This window comes from Chamaea fasciata, unplaced genomic scaffold, assembly GCF_029207755.1.
Source record: "Chamaea fasciata isolate MVZ Bird 193981 ecotype frontalis unplaced genomic scaffold, bChaFas1.0.hap1 SCAF_11, whole genome shotgun sequence".
Classification (NCBI taxonomy): domain Eukaryota; kingdom Metazoa; phylum Chordata; class Aves; order Passeriformes; family Sylviidae; genus Chamaea; species Chamaea fasciata.
Window position 1 is genome coordinate 14,609,807 of NW_027094096.1, and position 22,355 is coordinate 14,632,161.

The 22,355-nt window shown below is 55.3% G+C and overlaps 2 protein-coding genes across 2 annotated transcripts; both read left to right on the forward strand.

Annotated features, from left to right (window-relative positions):
• Positions 1–7,210, forward strand: LRRC15 (leucine rich repeat containing 15). Its single transcript, XM_066193850.1, has 3 exons — positions 1–1,725; positions 4,377–4,457; positions 5,326–7,210. Exons 1-3 carry the CDS (start codon positions 1–3, stop codon positions 6,949–6,951), a joined length of 3,432 nt encoding a protein of 1,143 aa, XP_066049947.1. The 3' UTR covers positions 6,952–7,210.
• Positions 7,211–10,379: 3,169 nt separating this feature from the next.
• Positions 10,380–13,540, forward strand: LOC136295069 (carboxypeptidase N subunit 2-like). Its single transcript, XM_066193325.1, has one exon. It carries the CDS (start codon positions 10,482–10,484, stop codon positions 12,990–12,992), a length of 2,511 nt encoding a protein of 836 aa, XP_066049422.1. The 5' UTR covers positions 10,380–10,481; the 3' UTR covers positions 12,993–13,540.
• The last annotated feature ends 8,815 nt before the right edge of the window (positions 13,541–22,355 follow it).

The following is a 22,355-nucleotide window of genomic DNA, read 5'->3' on the forward strand; positions in this document are numbered from 1 at the left end:
ATGGAGCAGCAAGGCTGGCAGTGGTGGCTGCTGCTGCTGGTGGGCATCCAGCTGGCCAGCAGCCAGTGCCCAGAGCAGTGCCAGTGCGTGCGTACTGCCCAGGTGGAGTGCTTTGGTGCCGACATCACCATGGTGCCCAGCCCCATCCCTGCCAACGCCATGACCCTGCAGATCATCAACACCAACATCGCCGAGCTGGGCGACGCCGCCTTCGGCAACGCCTCCCTGCTGATCGGGCTGCGCGTCGAGAAGAACGCCCTGTCGCGCATCAGCCCCGGGGCCTTCCAGAACCTGCCCGACCTGCGCTACCTCAGTCTGGCCAGCAACAAGCTGCAGGAGCTCCCTGTGCAGGTCTTCGAGCCTCTGGACAAGCTGGAGTCTCTGCTCCTCTCCAGCAACCAGATCCTCCAGGTCGAGCCTTCCCACTTCGCCCATCTGAGCAACCTCAAGGAGCTGCAGCTGCACGGGAACAACCTGAAGGAGCTGCAGGAGGGGGTGTTTGACCAGCTGACCGGCCTCACCAAGCTCAACCTGGCCAGGAACAACATTGACCGCCTGCCGCCCCGGGCCTTCGAGCGGCTGGCGCGGCTGCAGGTGCTGCGGCTCTACGAGAACCGACTCCGGCACATCCCGGTGGGCACCTTTGATGGGCTGCCGGAGCTGCAGGAGCTGGGGCTGCACCAGAACCAGTTGGAGACGCTGTCCCCGGAGCTCTTTGTGCACAACACCAACCTGCAGAAGCTCTACCTGTCCAACAACCTCCTCACCACTCTGCCGAGCGGTGTCTTCTTGCCCCTGCACGCTCTCGCCAAGATGACTCTGCACGTCAACCGCCTGCGGAACATCTCCCCCAGCGCCTTTGGGCCCATGCCCAACCTGCAGGAGCTCTGGCTTTATGACAATGAGCTTTCCACCCTCCCCACTGCTGTCTTCAGCAACCTCACCGAGCTGCAGCTCCTGGTTCTCAGCAAGAACCGGCTGCGGTCGGTGGCACCAGGGGCTTTCCAGGGCTTGGGGGAGCTGCTGGAGCTGTCGCTGCACTCCAATGCCCTGCGCCGTCTGGATGCCCGGGCACTGGAGGGGCTGCCCAAGCTGCAGAACATCTCTCTGCACCATAACCAGCTGCAGGCACTGCCACGGGGCCTCTTTGGGGCCACCCCTGGGCTGCGGCACCTGCAGCTGCACTCCAATGCCCTGGAGTACCTGCCCGCCGGCATCTTCTCCCCGCTGACTGCCCTGCGAGAGGTGAGGCTGCACAACAACTCCTGGCGCTGTGACAAGGGCATCCTGCCCCTGCAGGGCTGGCTGGAGGAGAACCCTCACAAGGTGGGTGAGATTCCCCCGCTGTGTGCCCAGCCTCCCGCCCTGCAGGGCATCCCCATCACCGAGCTGCCACGGGACCAGTTCCGCGACCCCCAGCCCCCCACTGCTGCTCCCCATCCCAGCACCCTGCTCCCTGCTGACACCTCTAAGGCAGCATCGCCAGAAGATGCCTCGATGGAACTCCCCACGGGGCTGCCAGCCTCCCCACAGGAGGAGGAAGAGGAGAAGAAGGAGGAGGAAGAGAGGGGGCAGTGGGGGCTGACACGCCTGCAGAGTGGGGTGGTGGTAGCAGTCATCGTGCTGGTGTGTGTGGCCCTGCTGGCTGCTCTGGTGGCACTGGTGGTCTATGGCTGTAGGAAGAAGAGCCATGTTGTGCTCATGAGGATGAAGGCTCCGAATGAAGCCTAGGCATCTGGCAGACCCTGAGGGCAGAGGTGCTTGTGGGGTCAAAGGACATGACAGTGGCTCTGCATCAGCTGCCCTTGCTGACTTGGATGGGACAACATCACTGTGTGTGCTGTAGCTACCACTGTCCTGCTCTGCTTTGCCCTGCCTTGCTCTGCAGCAGGGCCTCCCCCCAAAGTGACCTGCCATGGCTGCCCACTATCCCCAGCCATTCCTGCCTCCAGTGAAGCCTCTGTGCTCATTCCCTGCCCGGGTCCAGCAACTGTGTGGGATGGAGAGAGGGACCCCTCGAGCCAGGAGCCACAGCCTGGCCATGATGGTGCTTTACCCCAAATAACAGGACTTCCCCATCTTTCACCTTTGCACCATTCCCTGCAGTGCTGCTGCCCTCATGCTGCCTGCTGCCCTCACTCCTGCCCAGCCCCTCTTCCCCACCTTCTGCCCCCACCATGCCTCCCCCCTTGCCCCTGCCTGGGCAGGCAGTGTGAGCCATCATGCTGGGCCAGGAGCCGAGGGAGCACCTTCGCCCCAGGAGAGCTGCCTGTCCTCTTCTGCTCCATCACTCACCAGTGCCTGGGCAGGGCTGCCCGTGGGGCTGCTGGGTTGCTGCCAGGCTGGCACACCCTGAGTGTCCCAGCTGCGTCCCAGTTGCCCTCCCTGCCTGCAGGCAGGGCAGGCCAGAGCACAGCCAGCACCCTCTCCTGCTCCCGGCATCTGCCTGCTTCCCTTATGCACCTCCAGCCAGGAGAGCCACAGGACAGAGTGCTGGCATCAGGGATGGGCAGGAGCAGCCCCCCAGCCCTCACTGCACACTGGTGCTGCCCCTGCTGTGGCTGTGCCCTTGCCTGCAGCGCTCTGCCTCAGCCCCACAGGGTGCCAGGGGCTCCCATTGGTCCCACTGTGAGGGTAGAGGAGTGGGACAATGGGTGTGAAGTGCCTGCAGGGGCTGGGAGAAGCTCCTGTGCTTGTGCTCCTGGGCTGCTGGAGCATGTTGGGGCTGCTTCTACTGCACCCCATTCCTGCTCCTCATTTCCTTTACACCCTCCACGAGCTAGTGAGCAACCTGGTTCTACTCTGCTTGACAAAGCTTCTTCATCCTCTTCTTACTCCCTTGAGTGCCCTCCTGTGTGTGCCCAGTGCCCCTGCATGGTGGCAGCCTCGGCCAGGGGGGATGCTGGCAGCACAGAGTGCAGGGTCAGCAAGTGCTGGCTGCTCTCCAGTTTGCAAATGGGTGCCATGCCATCCCCCCCCCCAACATCTGTATCCAGCTGCTTTCTCCAGCTGCAGCACGACCATGGGGGGTCAGCTCACCTCCATGTGTGCTGCAGTGGCCCCAGGCTGCCTGAGGACTGCTGCTGTGGGACAAAGTATGTGTTTGGTATCCACCCTGCAGTGCTGGCTGCTCACAGCCCCTCAGTAGCCAGTGCTGGCACAAGCAGCTCCACACTGGTGCACGATGGGTCACTCCTCTGGGCAGAGTCCTGCATGGTAACAGGAGACACAGGACTGTGTCGGGGCTGTTGGGTGCTGATGTGTGACCTTCTCATTAAAGTGCCTTTGTCCACTCCAAGTGCCAAGAGCTGTTTATTCATTCCTTCATGGTGGGCAGCAGGGGAATGGCCCAGCAGGGACTGAGGCTGCACTTGATTTCCACTCCTCAGAGATTTTTACAGTGTTGAGGAAAAGTCTGTATGGGTTGTAAGGCTGGGAGAGGTTTATAGGGCTCTGTTTGCAGAACCTTTGCTGGTCCCTGGACTCCCGCCTGGGATGATGGACCAAGGAGGGCCAAGTCATACAACTTCAGTGGGTGGGCTTTTGGAGAATAAACTGAGATCTCAGTGAGCTTCTCGATGGAGACACTGACTGTCTCCTGCAGTCTGCTGCTGGGGTGGTGGGGAGCTTGCTTGGCTCCCTTCAGAGCTGGCTGCCACTGGATTGTGTCAGCCGTGTTTTCCCATGTGTCACCATCTGCTCCATGAGACTGACTGCAGTAAAGTATCCCTCCTCCTGCCCCTGGGGGTGCCTCCATGGCTGCTGCCAGCCCAGCCTGTGCCAACACAGGCCCTTGCAATGCAGCTTTTATGATAGTGTGTGCTGCTCCTCTGGGCAGGTTGAAGCTCCCAGGGAGTTCAGCTGAGCCATGGGTCCCTCACCATCTCACTGCTGGCTGGGATGCAAAGCCCCTGGTGACCACAGGGGCCCAAAGTGGTTCCCTCCCCATAGAATCATGAGGTTGGAAAAGACCTCTAACATCATGTTCAAACGTCATCTGCCTTGCTAAGCTGCACTTGGTCCCTTCTCTCATGGCAGAGATATTTTGAGCACCATTTCCCAGTGAGATTTAATAAAGTCCTGGAGTTTTCTTAGGGGGCTTCTGGAAGCAAGTATGCTGACCTTGGAGTGGGACTGGAGCCACCTGTGACAGCAGCACCCTGCCAGGGTCCCTGCACAAGTGTCTGTCCGGGGCCAGAACCCCACTTCCTTGCCAGGATGCTCACAGGCATTTGCCTCTGGCCTCACCTCCACTCCCTCTGAGGCCGGGTTATTTTTCAGTGTTCCAAGGACACGGGTTGTTGTTGCTGATAAGCAGTGAGGGGCAGCTCCGCCCCAGCAGGAAAAGCTTATCCCTGGCTTCCCATCCGCCCCAGAAAACACTGTCCCATCTCAGCAAGCAGCATCCCTGCAAATCTGCCGCAGATTCGGTGACCATCCCTGTGATGCCACACTTGGTAAGTGGTGCCCACACTGCTCGGGTAGTTTGGGGGCTTGGGATGGGTGGGAGCCACTGCTGGTTCTGGTGAACACAAGTGAGATGGAGGAAAGGAAATGCCAAGTCCAGTGCAGCTCTCAAGTGCCAGTGTAAGTCCAGGAGAGCTCCACTGATTTGGGGTGTCTGTAGGTGGGCATTGCTGTGGGGTGGGCAATATGCCCCATCATGAGGCAGCACTGGCATGTATCCCAGCTAGGGAGGGATTGCCAGAGGTCTGGAGACCACAGCCTGAAAAAGTGCTTCTGTTAGGTCAGGCTGAAAATCCTTCCAGCAGGTTTGTCGCTGCTCTGATTCCTTGTGGAAAAAGAAGTACCCGACAGGGAATTAGAAATATAAGTGGTGGAGCCCACTCCTATTGTCACTGAGCTCAGAGCAGCCCTGCAGGGTTTTCTCCATCATCCAGTGTGTGCAGCACAGCCCTGTCTTTCACATATTCTCCTGCCCCAGAACCTGGCTTTGTGCCTGTGGAGACATCTGATGAGGGTACAGGTCCCCTCCTGACTTCCACGGACCCACGCAAGTCCCACCTCAGCTGCTGCTCACCACTTTTGGTGAGGCTGGCATCACTCCAGTTGTCACAGGATGGGGTGGGACACAGAGTAAAAACCCTGGGGAGACATCTGGGAGGGAAGTGCTCCCCATTCCTGCAAGGGGAGTGCTGGGGAGGTGCTGGCAGCAGGGGCTGGAGGGATACCCCATGGCCAGGGCAGCTGCCTATGCTGGTGGTGTCTCAGAGGTTGATCCTGTGGCATTTTTGGCTGCAGAAGCCCTTTCCCCAGCAATGCCTGCCTGTGGGTGCATGAGGTGAGGCTTGGTTTCTTCTCCAGTGCAGGCTGGTGATCTATGTGTTGCTGGGGCTAGGGTCCCTGCTGGTGGGGGCACTGTCCCCATCCTGCCCCCCTACCTGCCAGTGCTATGACAGCTCCAAAGTCTTCTGCTCAAACGAAAGAATGCGGGAGATCCCTGAGGGCCTGCCGGGAAGTGCCACCCACCTCTTCTTCGTGGAGACAGCCCTGAGCAGCATCCACAGCGGAGACTTGGGCTCCAGCACCACCCTCACCAAGCTGGTCTTCATCAATAACAACATCCAGGAGCTGGAGGCTGGTGCCTTTCAGGGGCTGCCCAGCCTTACCGAGCTGGAGGTGTCAGGCAACCCCTTGCCAGCTGTCAGCCTTGGGATGCTGGCAGGGCTGACCAGCCTCAGCAAGCTCTCCCTCAGTGCCAACGCCATCCGCACCCTGCAGCCGGGGCTCTTCACTGCCTCTTGCCGCCTGCAGGACCTGAGCTTGTCAGGGAACAGGATCGAGGCCCTGCCCCCTGGCATCTTCCACCCACTCCGGCAGCTCCAGGCCCTGGACGTGTCACAGAATGCTCTGGCTGAGCTGCCGGATGGGCTGCTGGCCCCACTTGTCTCCCTTCGTGTCCTCAAGCTCAGTGACAACCTGCTGGGACGGGTGCCTCCTGGTGCTTTCAGGGCACTTGGCCAGCTAACTGAGCTCCACCTGGATGGCAACCAGCTGGAGGAACTGCCCCCCGGCATCTTCTCCAGGCTGGGGGCGCTGCGGCGGCTGCAGCTGCAGCACAATGCCCTGGGCAGCCTGGCCCCCGACATCTTCACAGGTCTCCTCAACCTCACTGTCCTCAGCCTGGAGGGCAACAACCTGGCCACCCTGCCTGCCATCCTGTTCACGGGCACCCCTGGCCTCCTCCACCTCTCGCTGGCTCGCAACCAGCTGGAGACACTGCCCCAGGAGCTCTTTGCTAACCTGTCAGTGCTGGAAACCCTGGTGCTCTCACACAATGCCATGCATCACCTGCCCACTGGGGTTTTCCAGGGGCTGGCAGGGCTGACAGAGCTACAGCTGAGCCACAACAACCTCTCCAGCCTGCCGGCAAGGCTGCTGGCTGGGCTGCCCCTCCTCACCGCCCTGGTGCTGGACCACAACCGCCTGGCCCGCCTGCCCCCGGGGCTCTTCGATGCCAACGATGACCTGGTGCGTGTGGGGCTGTCTGACAACCCCTGGGTCTGTGACTGCCACCTCTCTTACCTCCTGCGCTGGCTCCAGAGCTTTGCTGAGCCCCTCATCCACGGCCAAGCCTTCTGCGCCAAACCAACCGCTCTCCAGGGCCAGTCCCTGCTGGAGGTCTCCCGCGGGCAGCTGGAGTGCCCAGGAGCACACGGTGTCCCTGCAGAGGAAGGCTGGGACACAGATGCTCCGGGGCAGTGCACCTACACCAACCCCGAGGGCACAGTCAGCGTGGCCTGCAATGGCACGGCCTGCCAGCAGCTCAGCCTTCGCCTCCCTCCCCCTGGGCAGGAGCGGGGCCTGGGGCCAGCCTACCGGGGTGCCTGGGAGCTGCGCTCCCGCTGCGGCACGCTGCAGGTCAGTGTCCTTGTCACAGCACAGAGAGGGAATGAGGCCACACCACCACGTCTCCCCACGGTGCCCTAGAGCTTGGGCAGGCGTTTGCTTCTGCTCTGGCAAGCTCTGAACCAGCCTGGGAAACAAACAGCTCTCCTTCTCGCTTGGCTACCGCTGCCATGGTCACCAGCTGTCACCGAGCTCTCCGCAGCAGCTGGCCTGGTGGTATTTTTCCTCTCAGCTATGTGTTTCCTGTGTATTTCAAATATAATTAAAATTTATCTATTTCTGTGTTACGAGTTCCCATGGCAGAGAAAGGAATCATTCTGTTCCCCCACCACTGTCTGTGTGTCTGGGAGAGGCAGTGAAGGTCGATGTGGTACACTGGGATCTTGTCAGGAGCTGTGCATGGTGTGACATAGGTGCACGTGCCTGGTGGTGAGTAGGTGCCACTCTGGCATTCTCATGGTGTGCTCATGTTTGCCTGCTGCAGCCACCTTCCCTTGGCACTGCAAAGGGAAGAGAGGCCCAGCTGCAGCCTGGCAAAACCTCAGGACACGGATTTGTGCTGTCCAAGGGAGGTGTGGGTGAGTGCTGCTGATTGCCCAGCAAGGGGCATGAGCTGCCTGGCTGTAGGGTGAGACCAGCTGTGCACAGGTAGGTTCCCCCCACTACCCTGTCAGGGCTTGGTCTGTAGCCCTGCAGCCTGAAAATGCAATGTGGCAAGTTTCACATAAACAAGAGGAAGAACCTTGCTGTGAAGGTGAGTGGAACAGGTTGCCCAGTGAGGTTGTAGAGTCTCCTTCTCTGAATGTACTCAAAAGCCATCTGAACAGAGCCATGGGTACCTGGGGAACCCTACTTCAGCAGGGAGGTTGGACTAGATGACTTCCACTGGTCCCTTCCAACCTCTCCCATCCTGGGATTCTGTCTCTGTGACCTGTGGAGACGAGGCACAAAGTCCCAAGAGCGCTGCCCACGCCGGGGTGACAGGTTAGACATGTGCTCCCCTGGGAGGGCCAGTGGTGCACACACGGCGCTGTAAGCACACAAGTGTCCGTGCGAGAGTGTCCCTGTGTCTGTACGTGTCCGCTGGGCCTGTCCGTGCCCGTGAGTGTCTGTGTGTCCCGGAGTGTCTGAGGCTGTCCCGGTGTCTGTCTGTCCGTGCACGTCGGTGCGGCGGTGCTGCGGCACCATCTCGTGGCCGTCGGGACCGGGCTCCGCGGGCCCGGCAGGGGCCCGGCACCCGCTGGGGACATGGGTGCCTGCGACATTGACATTGGAAAGGGGTAAGGCTGTTGAAAACGCGCAGTAGTTTGTTTTCAAATTTGACAGGAAAAGTGCAATGAAGCCCAGCAAGCAGAAGCTGAGCTTTTATAGGAGCAGGTGAAAATGGAAGAAGTTTAAATGCAATCAGTGCAATTACCCATTGGGAAGTAAAGGATATCCTGTCAGTTGGCCTCAAAATGAGCATCCCACAGGATGCCCTGCACTAGCCAGGAGCTCTGGGTGTCACCATGGGAGGGTCTTTGGCTTGCACTGGGGTGCAGAACACAACACTAGGGCAAGCAAGGTGTGGAGCTGTGGGGCTGAGCACAAAGCCTGGGTGTGGTATCTGTTGAGCCACAGATGTTTCACTGTTTATAAGTATTAAAAAATGGCTTCAGAACTGCACTTTCGGCTACATAAGGCAAAACCTAAGGAATGAAACAGCTGTCTGTTGTGTCAATGGTGGTGGTGTTTCTGAAACTGGTGAGTTACCCTGCTGGAGATATGGGACCCCAGAGACCATTGCCTGCAAACAGGCTGGCCTGGAGATCTGCAGCTTTCCCTGGATGTGCCGAGTCAAGTGGTGCCAGCAGATAATGCCTGGGGAGTACGTGACTGTGTCCCCCCCAAGGGGTTTCTGCCGTGGCCTCCTGCACTGGGGGCACAGCTCCTCTGCTGGCTCCCCGGCCGTCCCTTATCTCCCCACACAGACTGTGTCCTGACCTCACGTGAAACCCAGGCCCATGCCTGGGACGTGGATAAAGAGCTGGCCAGGTGATGAGACCCCCATCCGGTGTCCTCATTCCTCTCATGGCATGGCTTCCTGCTGACTGAACTCATTTGCAAGTGCTCAGCCATGTAAGTGATGCAAAATGCTTTTTTTCTCTCTTTAAAATGTGCTGGGAGGGGCAGTGGGAAGGGCTGTCGGTCGTCTCCTTGCAGCAAGGAGCAGGGGAGCTTCAGTGCCATGAGCTGGGACCATCCCTCCATGACTCTGCCTGGCTGGAGTGGGGGACAAGCACGGGACCACAGTGAGGATTTTAAAAGGTCTCTGCGGTTCAAAACTTTCTGTTTTCATCCCCCCACACTCAGATGCTTCCACACTTCACCCACTGCACTGCACCTGCAGCAGGAGTGAAGCAGGCACTTCTACAGCCACAGTCCCAGCTCCTCCACCTGAGTCTCCCTGGGGAGAGGATGGGCAGGGATCAGCAGCAGCTTCTGCCCTAGGAGCCCTGGGGGGCAGCCTGCACAACCCATGCCACCTCTCATCCATTTCTCTCCAAACCCAATGGCTTTCAGTCTCCTGTATTTGCTGATGTCTGAACATTCTTTAAAAAAATAACTTTTCATAGCAGATTTACCCTCCCAGAATAAGTTTTTTTAGCATGGTCAGCTTTGATGGTTACCCAAGAAGAAGCCTGTACCTCTTTTCTCTGCTCCCTCCCAGGGCAGTGAATTAAAAGTTGGAAATATGGTCCCAGTGAGGTGCTCATGGCAGTTAAACCCCGGTTAAAGTGTTGGCTGAGTGTTTCCAAATGTTTCCATGGAAGAAGTGGGCTCCACCAGTAGGTGCGCATCAGTGATTTCACTTCCTACCTGCAAGGTCAGAACCCCAAATGTCAGGTGTTAGAGAGTTCATCTGTGGACATTCCAAGGTTTTAATGAGCCTTGCTGTAAAGCTAGGTTGCTGTTCACAGGTTAACTATTTCTGTCTGTCAGAGCTGCACAACCAAGGGCAAAATATGGTGCAATTAGCAAGAATCCTGAAAAACAGATGCTTAGAAACCATGTTTTAAATCAGCCCCCTGAACTGAGAGAAGCAGCAATGAAACAGCAAATCTACCCAGCACAGTGTGGAAATTCCAAGCACGCAGGGTCCTCTGGTCTTGGCTGGCTCCTGGGAGCCTTGCTGATCCCTCATTAGCAAGTGCAGGGCTGACTGCTTCTGTTGTTGTATGAATGGGCTGTTGCCCTGCTGACTAACTGGACCCACTGGGGCAGCACTAATGGGCAGCAGCACTTTGCCTTCTTCACCCAGGCAGACTGAGCCTATAGTTCAAACATGTGAGAGGAAGGGCCAGAGAACAGACTGTCCAGGCCTTGTCCCTGCTGGAGCATCTCCCAGTACAAGCCATGAGCTGGCTTGCTTTCCCTCTCCATCCCTTGGTACCAACAGCACTGAACTCGTGTAAATGCGGCATATGTTTGTTTGTCCAGTCTCTCTCTCATTAAATGGGTCATGGTATGTGAAGAGAAGAGTCCTGAGAGCTGAACAAACAGTTCATGAGCTGTGGACAGATATTTCTTGTTCTTCATAACTGATTTCTGAAGCCTTTCTTTTCAGGACAATGTACCAGCTTTTCCTTTTGCTTTTCCTCCTCTCCTTCAATCCCCATAAATGTCAAGATAAAATCCTGGGTGAAGATCCCTACGAAATACCCAAAGACCACCAGGAGGTCTACAGAGGGACAAAAAATGATGTCAAAGAGATCCCAAAGATTGCAAAGCCCTTTGTTTCTGAGATGATCTTTGTACAAACCAGCATCACTACTATAAGGAAAGGTGCCTTCAGGTACATGCCCAATCTGATCAAGATTTTGTTCATTGGCAACAAGATCAGGACTGTTGAACCTGGAGCCTTTGATAATTTGGACAAGTTGAGGGATTTGGACATCTCTGGTGCCTTATTAGAAGAACTATCTGTGGGCACTTTCCAAAACCTCCCAAGTTTACAGAGGCTGGAGCTGAGAGACAGCCAACTCAGATCTATCCCCAAAGGCCTGTTTGATGGGCTGGAAAGTTTGGGAGAGCTCTCCCTGCACATCAATGCAATCCCTTGTCTTCCAGAAGGCATTTTTGATTCTCTTGTCAATCTGACTTTTTTGGACCTCTCTAGAAACAGGATCACAACTCTTCCTGTGAATGCCTTTAGCAAACTCACACAACTGCAAGTCCTCCGGCTGTATGAGAATGAGTTGCAGGACCTCCCAGAGGGACTGCTGGACAGTCAGCTGGAGCTGCTGGAGCTCAGCCTCCAGAGCAACAGGCTCAGGGCACTGCCACCTATGCTTCTGAGGAGCCTACCTCGGCTGGAGAAACTCCTCTTGGACAACAACCTCATCAGTGTTCTCCCACCTCAGGGCTTTTTTGGTTTAAACAAACTGAAGTTGCTGACTCTGGGCTCAAACCATATTATGGAGCTCCCCTGCTGCCTTTTTGACACCATGCCACACTTACGGGAGCTGGATCTGGGCAGGAACAGTTTGGCCACACTTCCAGATGGCATCTTTGTCAACCTTACATCCCTTGGCAAACTCATCTTGTCCCACAACCAGCTATCAGCCCTGCCAAGAGGAGTCTTCACTGGGCTCAACAAGCTCTTGGACCTCCAGCTGGACACAAATCAGCTCTCTGCTCTGGATGAAGGGGTCTTTGTTTCTCTCCCAAATCTGAAAACCCTCAACCTTCGAAAGAACCAGCTGGAGAGTGTTCCCCAAGGGCTCCTAGACCCCCTGAAGAAGCTTAGCTCAGTGTATCTGAGTGGTAACCCATGGAGATGTGACTGCAACCTCTGCTACCTGCACCGCTGGATCCTGGGCAACAGGGAAAAGGTCAAACTGTCCACTCAAGTCTCCTGCAAAAGCCCACCCCACCTGGCAGGGCAAGCAGTAACATTGCTGAGGGACGAGCACCTCATTTGCCCAGGTACTCTGGCATTTAACTCCACAGCATCACAAAGGACGTCAACATTCTTGTCACATGGAGCCATGTCCACGACAGCACCAACCATGCTGTCATTGGCATCCTTTCCCATCAGGACACTGCCAACCACTCTTTCACCTGTGGTCGCCTCTGCTGTCTTGCCAACCATGCCAGTGGAGGCTGCCTTCACCACTCTGTCACCAACCGAGCCATCTAAGGCCTTTGTCACCGTCCCACCACCAGCTGTGCTGCAGAAGACCTTCAGTGCCAGCCCATCAACAACCAATAAGCCCAAGATCTCCATCACCACACCATCACCAACTGTGCTGCCAGAGACCTCCATTACCACCTCATCACCAACTGTGCTGCCGAAGGCCTCCACTGTCACACCATTATCATCAGCTGAGATGCCCAAGGCTTCCGTCACTACCCCATCACCAGCTGTTTCAACTTCAGTCATTGTAAGGCTACAGTCTCCTGGGGCCACCCGCCCAAAACCTGTGCCACCCACTCTGGCTTCAGCCAGCACACCGGTGCCAACAAGCCCCCTGGCAGCCACCACCAGACAAGAGCCTCCTGCTCTCTCAGTGCCCAGGGACAGTCCAGCCACCATCCCACAGGGAACACCCATAACCCCCCTTGTCTCAGCTTCCTCTGTGGCACTCCGGCCATTCCCCAGGACTGCTGCTCTGGGCACAGTCCCGCTGGCCTCACATTCGCCATCACACCATGCTCCTGCCCCAGGCAGGGAATGGGGCTATTCCACCACGTGTGACTCGCCCATAGCTGGTGCCCAGCCCACCCCCACTGCTCCCCAACATGCTCCTGCCCCAGCAGGCACTGTCCTGCTCCCAACACCTCCTGTCCCCACACTGGCAGACAGCATGAGCCCCCATCCAGCCTCCCCACCCCTGGCCCCCAGCAGTCATCGTGCCTGGGGCTTGTCCCTGTGGACCAGCCCATGGCAGTGCCAGGTGTCCCTGGCCTTGGGGCTGGCCGTGCTGGCACTGCAGGCAGCCTGCACAATGCTGGGGGTGGTGGTCGCCCTCCTTCTTCACCAGGACGCTCGCCACCACCCCGGACCACCCGTGAGGCTGCTGAGCCTTCAGGCCTTGGCTGCTCCGGGGACCCCTGAGCCAGCCCTGGCACCACCTTGAGCTTTGCTGCCCCTAATATGACCTGGGCTGTGCCAGTTGTCCTCCTTTGGGGTCTGCAGCCGTGCTGGCCGCAGGGTGCGCTGTCCCTGGGAAGGGGTTCCCGGCACCCAGCCTGATCCCAGTGTAGGGGGTCCCAGCAGCCAGGCTGTTTTGGGATGACTCCTGGCGATGCTGGGAGTCTGCAAGCCTATGAGCGGTGTCCCCACCTGACGGCCCTTCTACCAAGGGACACTAGATGGCATCCCGACACAGGCAGTGACTGCCAGCGCCTGACTGCGGCCACCGAAACGCCGGAGCCCCCGCAGCCGCCGGCCGGGACCCCGCCGCACCGCGGACATGCCCCACCTTCTCTCGCAGGGTCAGGAGCCCCCGCCCGAATCTCCTCCAGTCCCGGGAAAGTGCTTGCAGTCCTTGGGGAAAGATATCACAAGGTTTCCTGCCCTGCCCCCTGTCTTCCCTCTGCCACGTTACAGGATGTGTCAGTGTCTGTACAATCACCATACACAGACTTCTTCCCCTCTCCCTCTCCTCCTCCCTGATATTAAAGCCTCCCCTGCATGTCTGATGGGCTGGTGAGAAGACTGTTTTCGTCCTGGGGCTTTTTTTTGCCATGACCTGCTGTGGGGGATTCCTGTTGCTTGCCGGAGTGTGGGGTCTCCCAGTCAGTGCTGGGGTAGGACCAGGGCTGACCCTCCACAGGCAGTGGCACTGTGAGACAATAGATAAACTTTTCTTCTCCCTCTTAAATCCCATGTCTCCCAAAACCTCTTTGTGGTGCTGCCTGCCCAGCCCCTCAGAAGCTGGCCAAGTGCTTCTGTACCATAACCTCACCTGGTGCTGGGTCCTGGCTGCAGGATGGGAACAGGTCTCTTGGGAGACTTGGGAGGAAGAGTTGATGAGGGGCTTCGCCTCCGCTGTCCTGGGCTCCTGCCAGGCGCAGGGAAGTGCCAAACTTAAACAAAAGTGGCTGTTCCGCTGTGGTTTCTGCCATCACAGAAAGTGTTGAAACCTTTCCTGGGAAGCTTTATTCCAGAAAAATTTGAGCTGATGAACACAGGGGTTGTTCACTTGATTGGGGTCTCTAGGTACCTTTTTTTTAGGTCTAGATTCAGTGTTGATTTTGCCCTGTGCAAGGTAAGCTGCTCCCATATTTGATCACAGTTTCTACAGGGTTGCAGGTGTCTGTCTTCAACTCCTTGCCATTGCTGCTGGCGCCTGCTCCATCTTGTCCTGCCTTTGGGGGGCCTTCCCCAGTTATGTGGCATAGGGGCTGCCTGGCTTGGAGGCGTCCCAGGATAAATGTCCCTCACAAGCAATAATCTGGATGTGTGTTTCACAAGAAAAAGTGGGAAAGCAACTCAGAAACCTCCTGGCCAATGAGCCCTGAGGACTCCAGCTCCCCTGCCTGGTGCAAGACCAGGGGAGGGGGAAGGGGCTTTGTGCTAGAGTGCGTGCCTGCAGCTATGCATTAGGGACCTGGATATACATCCTTGCTAAGAACCTGTGCAGTGTTACAGGCCCTTCAGCTACTCCTTGAAGTGCTGCTGATGGCTGTGAAATACGGGAGGCGAGCATGGGGCAGCACATCTGGACGGGATGGAGCAAGCAGCTCCGGGGCCAGGGCTGGCACAGCAGGTAATGAGATACAGATGAGGGGAAGGGAGTGTTTTTTCTGGCAATCCAGATGGACTCGGCTTAATATTTGATTTAGGGGGTTTGAAAGCGGGGCCTGGCTGCTGGGGAACAGACCTCGAGCACTCCCCAAGGTGATGGGGCGGGGGGGTCTCTGCTGGCTTTTCAGATATTTAATGGCCCAGCACAGTCTAAACAGGGAAGTACTTCGGGGTGAGATTAGCACAACATAATCACATCTTAAAAGGTCTTCGGAGACACAAGGCACGTCCGCTCTCATATTAATTACTGATTATTAATAAAGCTGGGGTCAGGTACGAGGTGTTCACTCCAGAGCACGCTGGTTCCCTCTTTGCACGACCGGGCTGTATCTGAAAGCAGCACAAAGCCCTGCAGCCACCTGTGCCCATCCAGCTCTGGAAGCCAAATGGCCGACATTCCTACAGCTGCTTTTAAAACTAATTTGCCCCATAATACCCCGAAAAGGCCACGTCTTTCTAAGTGCCCAGAACACCTCTAAGTGCTGTAAAATAATAACAGCCAAGGGTGTTCTCGGCACGGGAATTTCCTGCTATGATCGATTTGTAATTTGCAATGAAAATACAGCATGCGTGTTCCCGGGGCCAGGCTGGTGCAGCTGGCTCACAGGCAAGAGTCAGCTCCCTCCACCACTTTAGGGCCAATCCTTGGAGGGTTATGGCTGGGCTGGGAGGAATTAGCAGCTGTTCCCATTTGCCCCTGTTGGCCCCAGTGTATTCCAGGAGGGAAGGAGCTTAGAGGGATGCAGGGTGTCCTGGGGGCAATGTGCCTGAGCAGCCTATGGAGCAGCAACCTGGGGTTTCCTGCTTGCTGAGCAAGCGCAGCCAGGGAGCACAGGGAGATGGGGCAGAGCATGGGGATCTGCACCAGGGAGATCAGTGTTTGCTGCTTCAGGCCTACAGCTCACTGCAATGAAAGTGTGTGGCTGGGGCAGGTGCTGTGGAGTGCAGAGTCCCCAGCACAGCACACCCTCTTCACTCTGCCGTGGGCAGCCCAGGCATCCCTTTGCAGCATGCCACTGCACTGGGTAGTGTTGGTAGTTTTTAATCTGTGAATTTCTTTGGTTTCTTGGAACTCAGGTATGATTCACAGCACCATGTGGTGAGGAGTGCCCAAGATTGCCCATGCACTGAATGAGACATCATCTCACTTTGCTCCTCCTCTGCTTGCTGCTCCTTGCACAGGATGGCCCTGGTTCTTGCTTTGGGAAAAAAAAAAAAAAAAAAAAAAAAAAAAGAAAAAAAGAAAAAAAAAAAAAAAAAGAAAAAAAAAAGAAAAAAAAAAAGGTTGAGCATCCCTGTGTGGCATCTCCAGGCTGCTCATGACACTCTACACCTCTTCCCAGTTGCTATGACTGCCTGAAGTCCTCACGGCCTCAGATGACCAACTGTTAGAAGCAGAGATAGGACACTATACGTGTGTGGCCTTGAGCAGTGCCAGGGGTGTCCAGCATAATCTGGGAGTGCTGCAGCCGCTGCTGGCTCTCTTCCTGTCCTGTGCAGGTGAGAAGTGGTTCCCACAGCCCTGTCACTCATGCTGCAGCACTGACCTGTAACCCTCTGCGTGTCAGCCCTGCCAGGAGCCACCCATGCTGCGGGTGTGGTGGCCTCTCCCTGCCACCTGCCTCAGTTCCCTTTCCTATCCCTGGGGCACCCCAGGGGACAGACTCACAAGCAAAACTCTTTCTTGTGGCTTGTGAGAAGGGAGGCAATTAACACCTGCATGAGGGGATTTGCACAATAACCCGCACGAGGAGCAAGCCTGGGCCTTTGGTGTCTCACTGCTGGCTTGTGATGGGAACCTGTCCCAGCTTGTGGCCACGCTGCCACAGCTTCCTCCTTGTGTGCCTGCCTCGTGTGCCAGTCCCAGATGTGCCAAGCTGTGCTGGGAGCAGTGTCTCTAAAGCTGCTGATGTGGTTTGAGAGGCATGGGGAGCTGTGGGCTGACTTCTCTGTGTGCTGTGGCAGAGCAAGAAGGAGCTGGTTTGACACCTGTTCCTGCAGGAGCAGGGAGATGCTGGCAATGCCACTGGAGAGGTGGGATGGGCAACATAGAACCTGCAGGTTGAGGACACGAGCTGGGGCAGCTCCCTGGCAGAGGAGGCAGCTGCTGGGATCAGCCTCAGTTCCAGCTGCACACTCATGTGCAGCACTCATCCATCCCCTGTTGCAGTCAGCAGAGATGGCTTGTGGGCTGGCAGTCATTGCTCAGTGTGCTGCTGTGCCTCCTTGATGCTGGTGATGGTTTTGAACACCAGCACCACTCCTCTGTGTGTCCTCTGGATGGTTTGTCTCCTTCTGTCCATCCTTCACATTCAGCTTCCCTCTCTCCACACCCACTCACAGTACGCGTTGAGCCACATCAGGCTGCCTCTTCCAAGAAGCCCTGTGAGACACAGGCCAGAGCAAGGGGCAAGAGCTGAACTGGGACATTCCTTCATTTGCTTTTCCCTTGGCATCTCACAATCCTACTGCAGCAGGGGCCTGACTTCCCCAGGGCATGCAGGAAAGGAACACACAGCATGAGGGATGAGGCTCAAGCAGATGGGGGGCTGACACCCCTGGCATTCTCATCCTGTCTGCCTCATGCCTTGGGCTGTCCAGGCTTTTATCCAGGGTTTGGGCAGGGCATGAGAGCAAGGGCAAGAAAAACAAGCTGGTGCATCCTCCCTTGGGCAGCGAGAGAGCCCGGAGGGGCGGAAGTTCCTGTTTGTTTAAGGTGCAAACAAGAGCTGTTAATCTGCTGCCTGTTTGTATTTCTTTAGAGCCCGTGAGTGTGGGGGGAGCGGAGATGGGGTCTCCCCTTTGTGCGGGGGCAGGGTCAGGCTATTGGAAGTGGAGGTGAGAAAACACAGAGGGGCAGCTGGAACCTGCTTTGGGAGGGAAAGATTTTTTTCGGCTATTTATGATAATTAGTGGGAAACGTTCCTCAAGCGTTTCAGATGATTCTGTAATGAAGTTGGGTCGAATGTTTCTGCTTTGTTCCCCTGAAACCATTAAAAATCCCCCTTCTTTGGCTGCCTTAATGCAATGCTGAAAAGGCACAATGGCATAAAAGTGGCTCTGGGCAGGGCGGCACGCCTCCCGCCCCGCCAGATAGAGCCCTTCAGAGCCCAGATTTTCTGGGTTATAAACCTCAGCACTTGTAATGTTCATGCAGAAGCTGCTGTGGATCTTGTGCCCAGGGCTTCTTCATATCCCTGATGCCAGTCAGTGTGAGTGAGCACCACTGAGATTGCTGTGCTCAGGGGGAGCAACGGCCAGCACAAACAAAGCAAAGTGACAAAGGGCAGGCACAGCCAGAGATGCCATCACTCCACTGTTACAGAAAAGCTGCTTTCTGTCAGTGGTTGTGCTGGGAATTTGCTGGGGTGAAATGCTGTACTGGGAGAGGAGCAGTCTCCATTCAGGGGAAAATGGGGGACCCAGCCCAAAGGAAAGTCCTGCTGAGCCAGTGCTGTTCTAGGCCAGATCCTGCTCTGCCTGCTGGACCAGGCAGCACCCAGGCACCAGCGCAGAGCAAGGAGCCTGAAATCCAGCCATGACCCTCCAGGTCTGGGTGAGCAGTCTGCAAGAGCTGGCTCAGTCTCCTCTTGCTTTTAACAGTGGAAGGCTTTTCCAGTGTATGTGATGAAAAGCAAATCCACCTGCCTGATCTCGCACATCTATCAGCACTGTTTCCCCAGGGAGGATGTGCAAAGCTAATGGGAGCTCTCCTGCTAAAGCTGCGGTAAAATGAGAAAATGGCAAGAGCTTTTAGCATACTGGTGGGGGCTGTGTGTGACGGATTTTGCCCTCCCCTTCAATATTCTCATGTGGACTCCAGTCAAGCTCAATGTCCTAGGCTGAGCATAGGACTGCAGCAGGCAGGGGGGAGCTGCTCCCCCCCTGCTTCTCTTTTGGCTGTGCAGCTGGGGTGTGCTTGGGCACTCAGTGTGGGCATCCAGCATTGGCACAGTTCTGCAGCTCTGTGGGGCAGGAGGGAGCCATGCCTGCTGGCCAGGCACCTTCCCTCCCAACCACAGGCAGTGTCTTTCAGATAGTGACTGCTAACTGGGAACACATCACCCTCAATGCCTACTCTCTGCCCCATGGCTGGAGCTAACACGAGGTACTAAATCATCCAGCCGTGGAGAAGATGTTAAGAACTGGGAGCATGGCTCCCCAGGAGCTGCCCCATCCCTCTGCCTTGCCTGTCCCTGCCATAATCAAGCAGTCATATCAGTCCCTTCGCTCCTTTCAATGGGGGAAAATTTGCAAACAAATTCCTGCCAGCAGGACTTTCGAGCTCTCCTGCATGGTGGAATAAAGATACCTGTCACCTCTGCCCTGTCCCCAACACCAGCTCATGCTGGGAGCACGGCTGGGGAGCTCCATGCTCTCCACAGCGCTGGTGACTCCAGGCAGTGTGGGAATGGGCTGGGAGGGCTCCCAGGAAGAGCAGAAGGGCTTTAGTTTTCCCTGAGATGATGCATGGCCCGCAGTGATGGGGTGATGCAATGAGCCCTGCTGTGAATTAGCTGGAGTCCTTACCTCGGGTTTCTGTCACAGCAGGTCCTGAAGCACCACTTGAATTATGATGCCTCTGCCAGTCCCCATGTCTGTACTGCCAATCTTTCTTGTGGAAAAATCTCAAGATACACAGTGAATTTTCTGTGGGACCTGAGGTAGAGGTACTGGCACTGAGTACCAGAGAAATGAGTATTTGGATGGTGTGTGTCTGCAGGCAAGGGTAACAGGTCCTGGGCAAACTGCAGTGTGCTTGGTCTCAGAGATGGGGATTTCAGTGCAGGTGCTGCCCTCACCGTGCTTTAGCTTCCACACACAAATGGCCCTCTTGGCAAAGTTTGCAGTGGGAAACCAGCTGTCTAGGTCTATAGAAGTGATGATATGAAGCCTTATGGAATGTGGCTTCCTGAGCACTCCGCAGCTCTGGCCAAGACTCTGACAAGCCTGTTTGATGGCCCAGGTACCTCTGGTACCACCCTGCCAGCACAGATCCACCCTTTGCCTCTGTTCCGCCCCCAGGTCCGGCGATTGCTTTCCAATGAATTATTTACATAAGTTCTCAGTGGCGGCTGGAGACAAAACCTCAGGTACGGAGCAGCAGCATGCTCCTGACCTTTCCCACCGCTGGACAAACGGAGCCAGCAGCACGAGGCGGGCACACAAAGGCTCTGTGCCGGCCGGAGCGCTGACCCCGCTGTGCCACAGCTACCTGCTGCTCTGCCACAATGGCCCCGCGGCCCCGGCCGGCCTGCCGGGGCCATGAAAAAGGGCCCGAGATAATAATGAGCCTGACTACCACTGCTCTCTTCAGAGAACTGAGTCAACTCCTTGGGAAGAAAGGGAAAAAAAAAAAAAAAAGAAGCAGAAAAAAAAAAAAAAAAGAAAAACCCCTCTTGGATAATAAAGAAGTAACAAATGAAGACTGAAAGCCTATAGAAGGCGTCTTAACCCAGTGAAGAAAAAAAATGTCAACATCTGTGGAGCTGTCTGCAAAAACAGACCAAACCCCTAATGAATACCCTCTAGAAAAGACATTCACTCGAGGAAAGGCAAAAGGCTACATTTTTCTATGGAGGTATAAAGATTTTGATGAATCTGCCCTTTCCCTTTCCAGTGCAGTTGAACCAAGCACTAATGTTCATCTTCAGCTGTATTAAAGAGTGTGGAGGGGGGCAGAGGGGGGAAGAGTCTTGATCTGAAAGCTTATGGGGAGGGTGGATTTAGGGAGCCTGGATAGATGTCTGAGCACTAAAGCAAGGAAGAAAAGCAACAGGCATTAGAGAAAATACTGTTTAACAAGAGTTTCCTTAGTCAACCCATTTGAGCAGAGATTGGTGCGCCATAAACGTAATCCTCTTAAGGCTGACTTAAACGTGTTTGTACAAAACAGGGAAATATAATATGAATGTAATAGTCACGTTTGCTAAAATGCTTAATAAAAAGACAAAAGTCCTTTATTTTGATCTTCAGATCCGGTGTGGGCTTGGGGCACAGCAGATGTTTTCTCAGAAATCTGTTTGAAAAACCCCAAAGAAATAGAGAATATGGTTGTGTCCTGCCTGGCTGTGTCACACAGCACCTCAGCAACTTCCTGGGTTGGTCTCTGGAGAAGTCAGCCCTTGCTTAAGGAGCCCCCAGGCTCTCCAGAGTGCAAGGGGAGCCACTGGGGGTTGAACCTAAAAACACTTGGTAGGGACTGCTTGGTAAGGCAGGTTTCAGGTGAGGAGGCACAGGCAATTTTCTTTGCTGTGTCCAGAAGCTTCGGTGGGAAAACAGAGCTAAGGAGTAGTCTCCAACTAGAAAAGTTGTAGACAGAGTCAGACTCAGACCCAACCAGAGCTGTTGTGGAGGGACCATAACAATCGTCCTCAGGTGCATCCCACCTTGTGCTATGGATTCAGCAGGAAAACTGGTGGGTAGAGTTGTTGTAATCACCATCCTAACATCTACATTAATCACAGATGAATTTGAAAGACATGAACAAAATGTTGCATGTTTTTTCTCTCTCTTTTTTTTTTCTGTTCTATAGAGTGATCACAGAAAATACTAAACTGAAATGGCAATATTTGGGTTTGACTTTCCTTGATAAACATCTATTTAACATTAGCCAGTACGACTGTACAGCATCAACAGTAACTGCAAGCCAGAAACCAGTAAAATAATGTGTTTTCCTCAGTGTTTCTCACACAGATATCATCTTGCCCCAGGAAATTATGGTTCCCCCTTGGGCCAGCCTGGGTGGTGGCTGGTGCTTGGTGGCTTACAGGACTTGGATCAAATCTTGAATCAATGCCAGGGTTTGTACTGCAGGTTTCAGTCATGCCACGATGCCCCTATGATGCCACCTCCTGGAGATGAAGGGGTGAGATGGGGACAGGGCTGCTTGCTTTCAGCTGCAGCAAATGTCAGTGCAAACTAGGTAAAACTTGTTTCCTGAAGAAAATTTCCACTCTAATAAGAAAAGAAATGCTCTGGCAGTTTTGGAAGCACATCAGATGTTTTCTGGTATGGTCCACAATGTGTACTGCAAACGCAAGACATTTTCTGTGGAGAGCAGATATTTTCCACAATAACAACATATTTTTGTTTTTTAAAAAATCATCCGTTCTCCCAAATAAGAAGAAAGAAAAAAAAAGGCTTTGAAAGCAGATAGTTTCTGACTGCCAGGGTCCTGTGCTTGGGCACTGCAGCAGTGAGCAGGGATGGAGCACAGCATTGGAGGGGAGCCCAGGGATGGGAGGGTGAGGTGGGTTGGTACCTGTGCCTGGCTCCTGTTAGTGGGTATGTGCAGAAGTTTGATGCCATGGGGTTCAGGTCCCAGGCATCAACCACCACCCTCTCTGTCACTTGTCACCAGGTGGGGAGTATGACAGGTTCTGTGTTTCTCACCAGGCACCTCCTTGGGAAGGTCTGCCAGGGCCACCAAGACAGGTGGCAGCTCCGAGGAGAAAACAGGGGCATTTGGAGCCAGACTAGTGGGAACATGCATATAATGCAGTTCATCCAGGTCTGTGCAGCCAGATGGTGATGGCTGGTAAGCTCTGGTGCTGGTCTTGAAAAATCAGTCCTGGGTTAGGTATGAACCAGTGAAAAAAGACTTAAACCAGCCAACTTGCTGCCTGCAGAGCATGGATACATTTTTGATAATGGGAAAATAAGAAATGTGTTGTCATGGTCCACTATC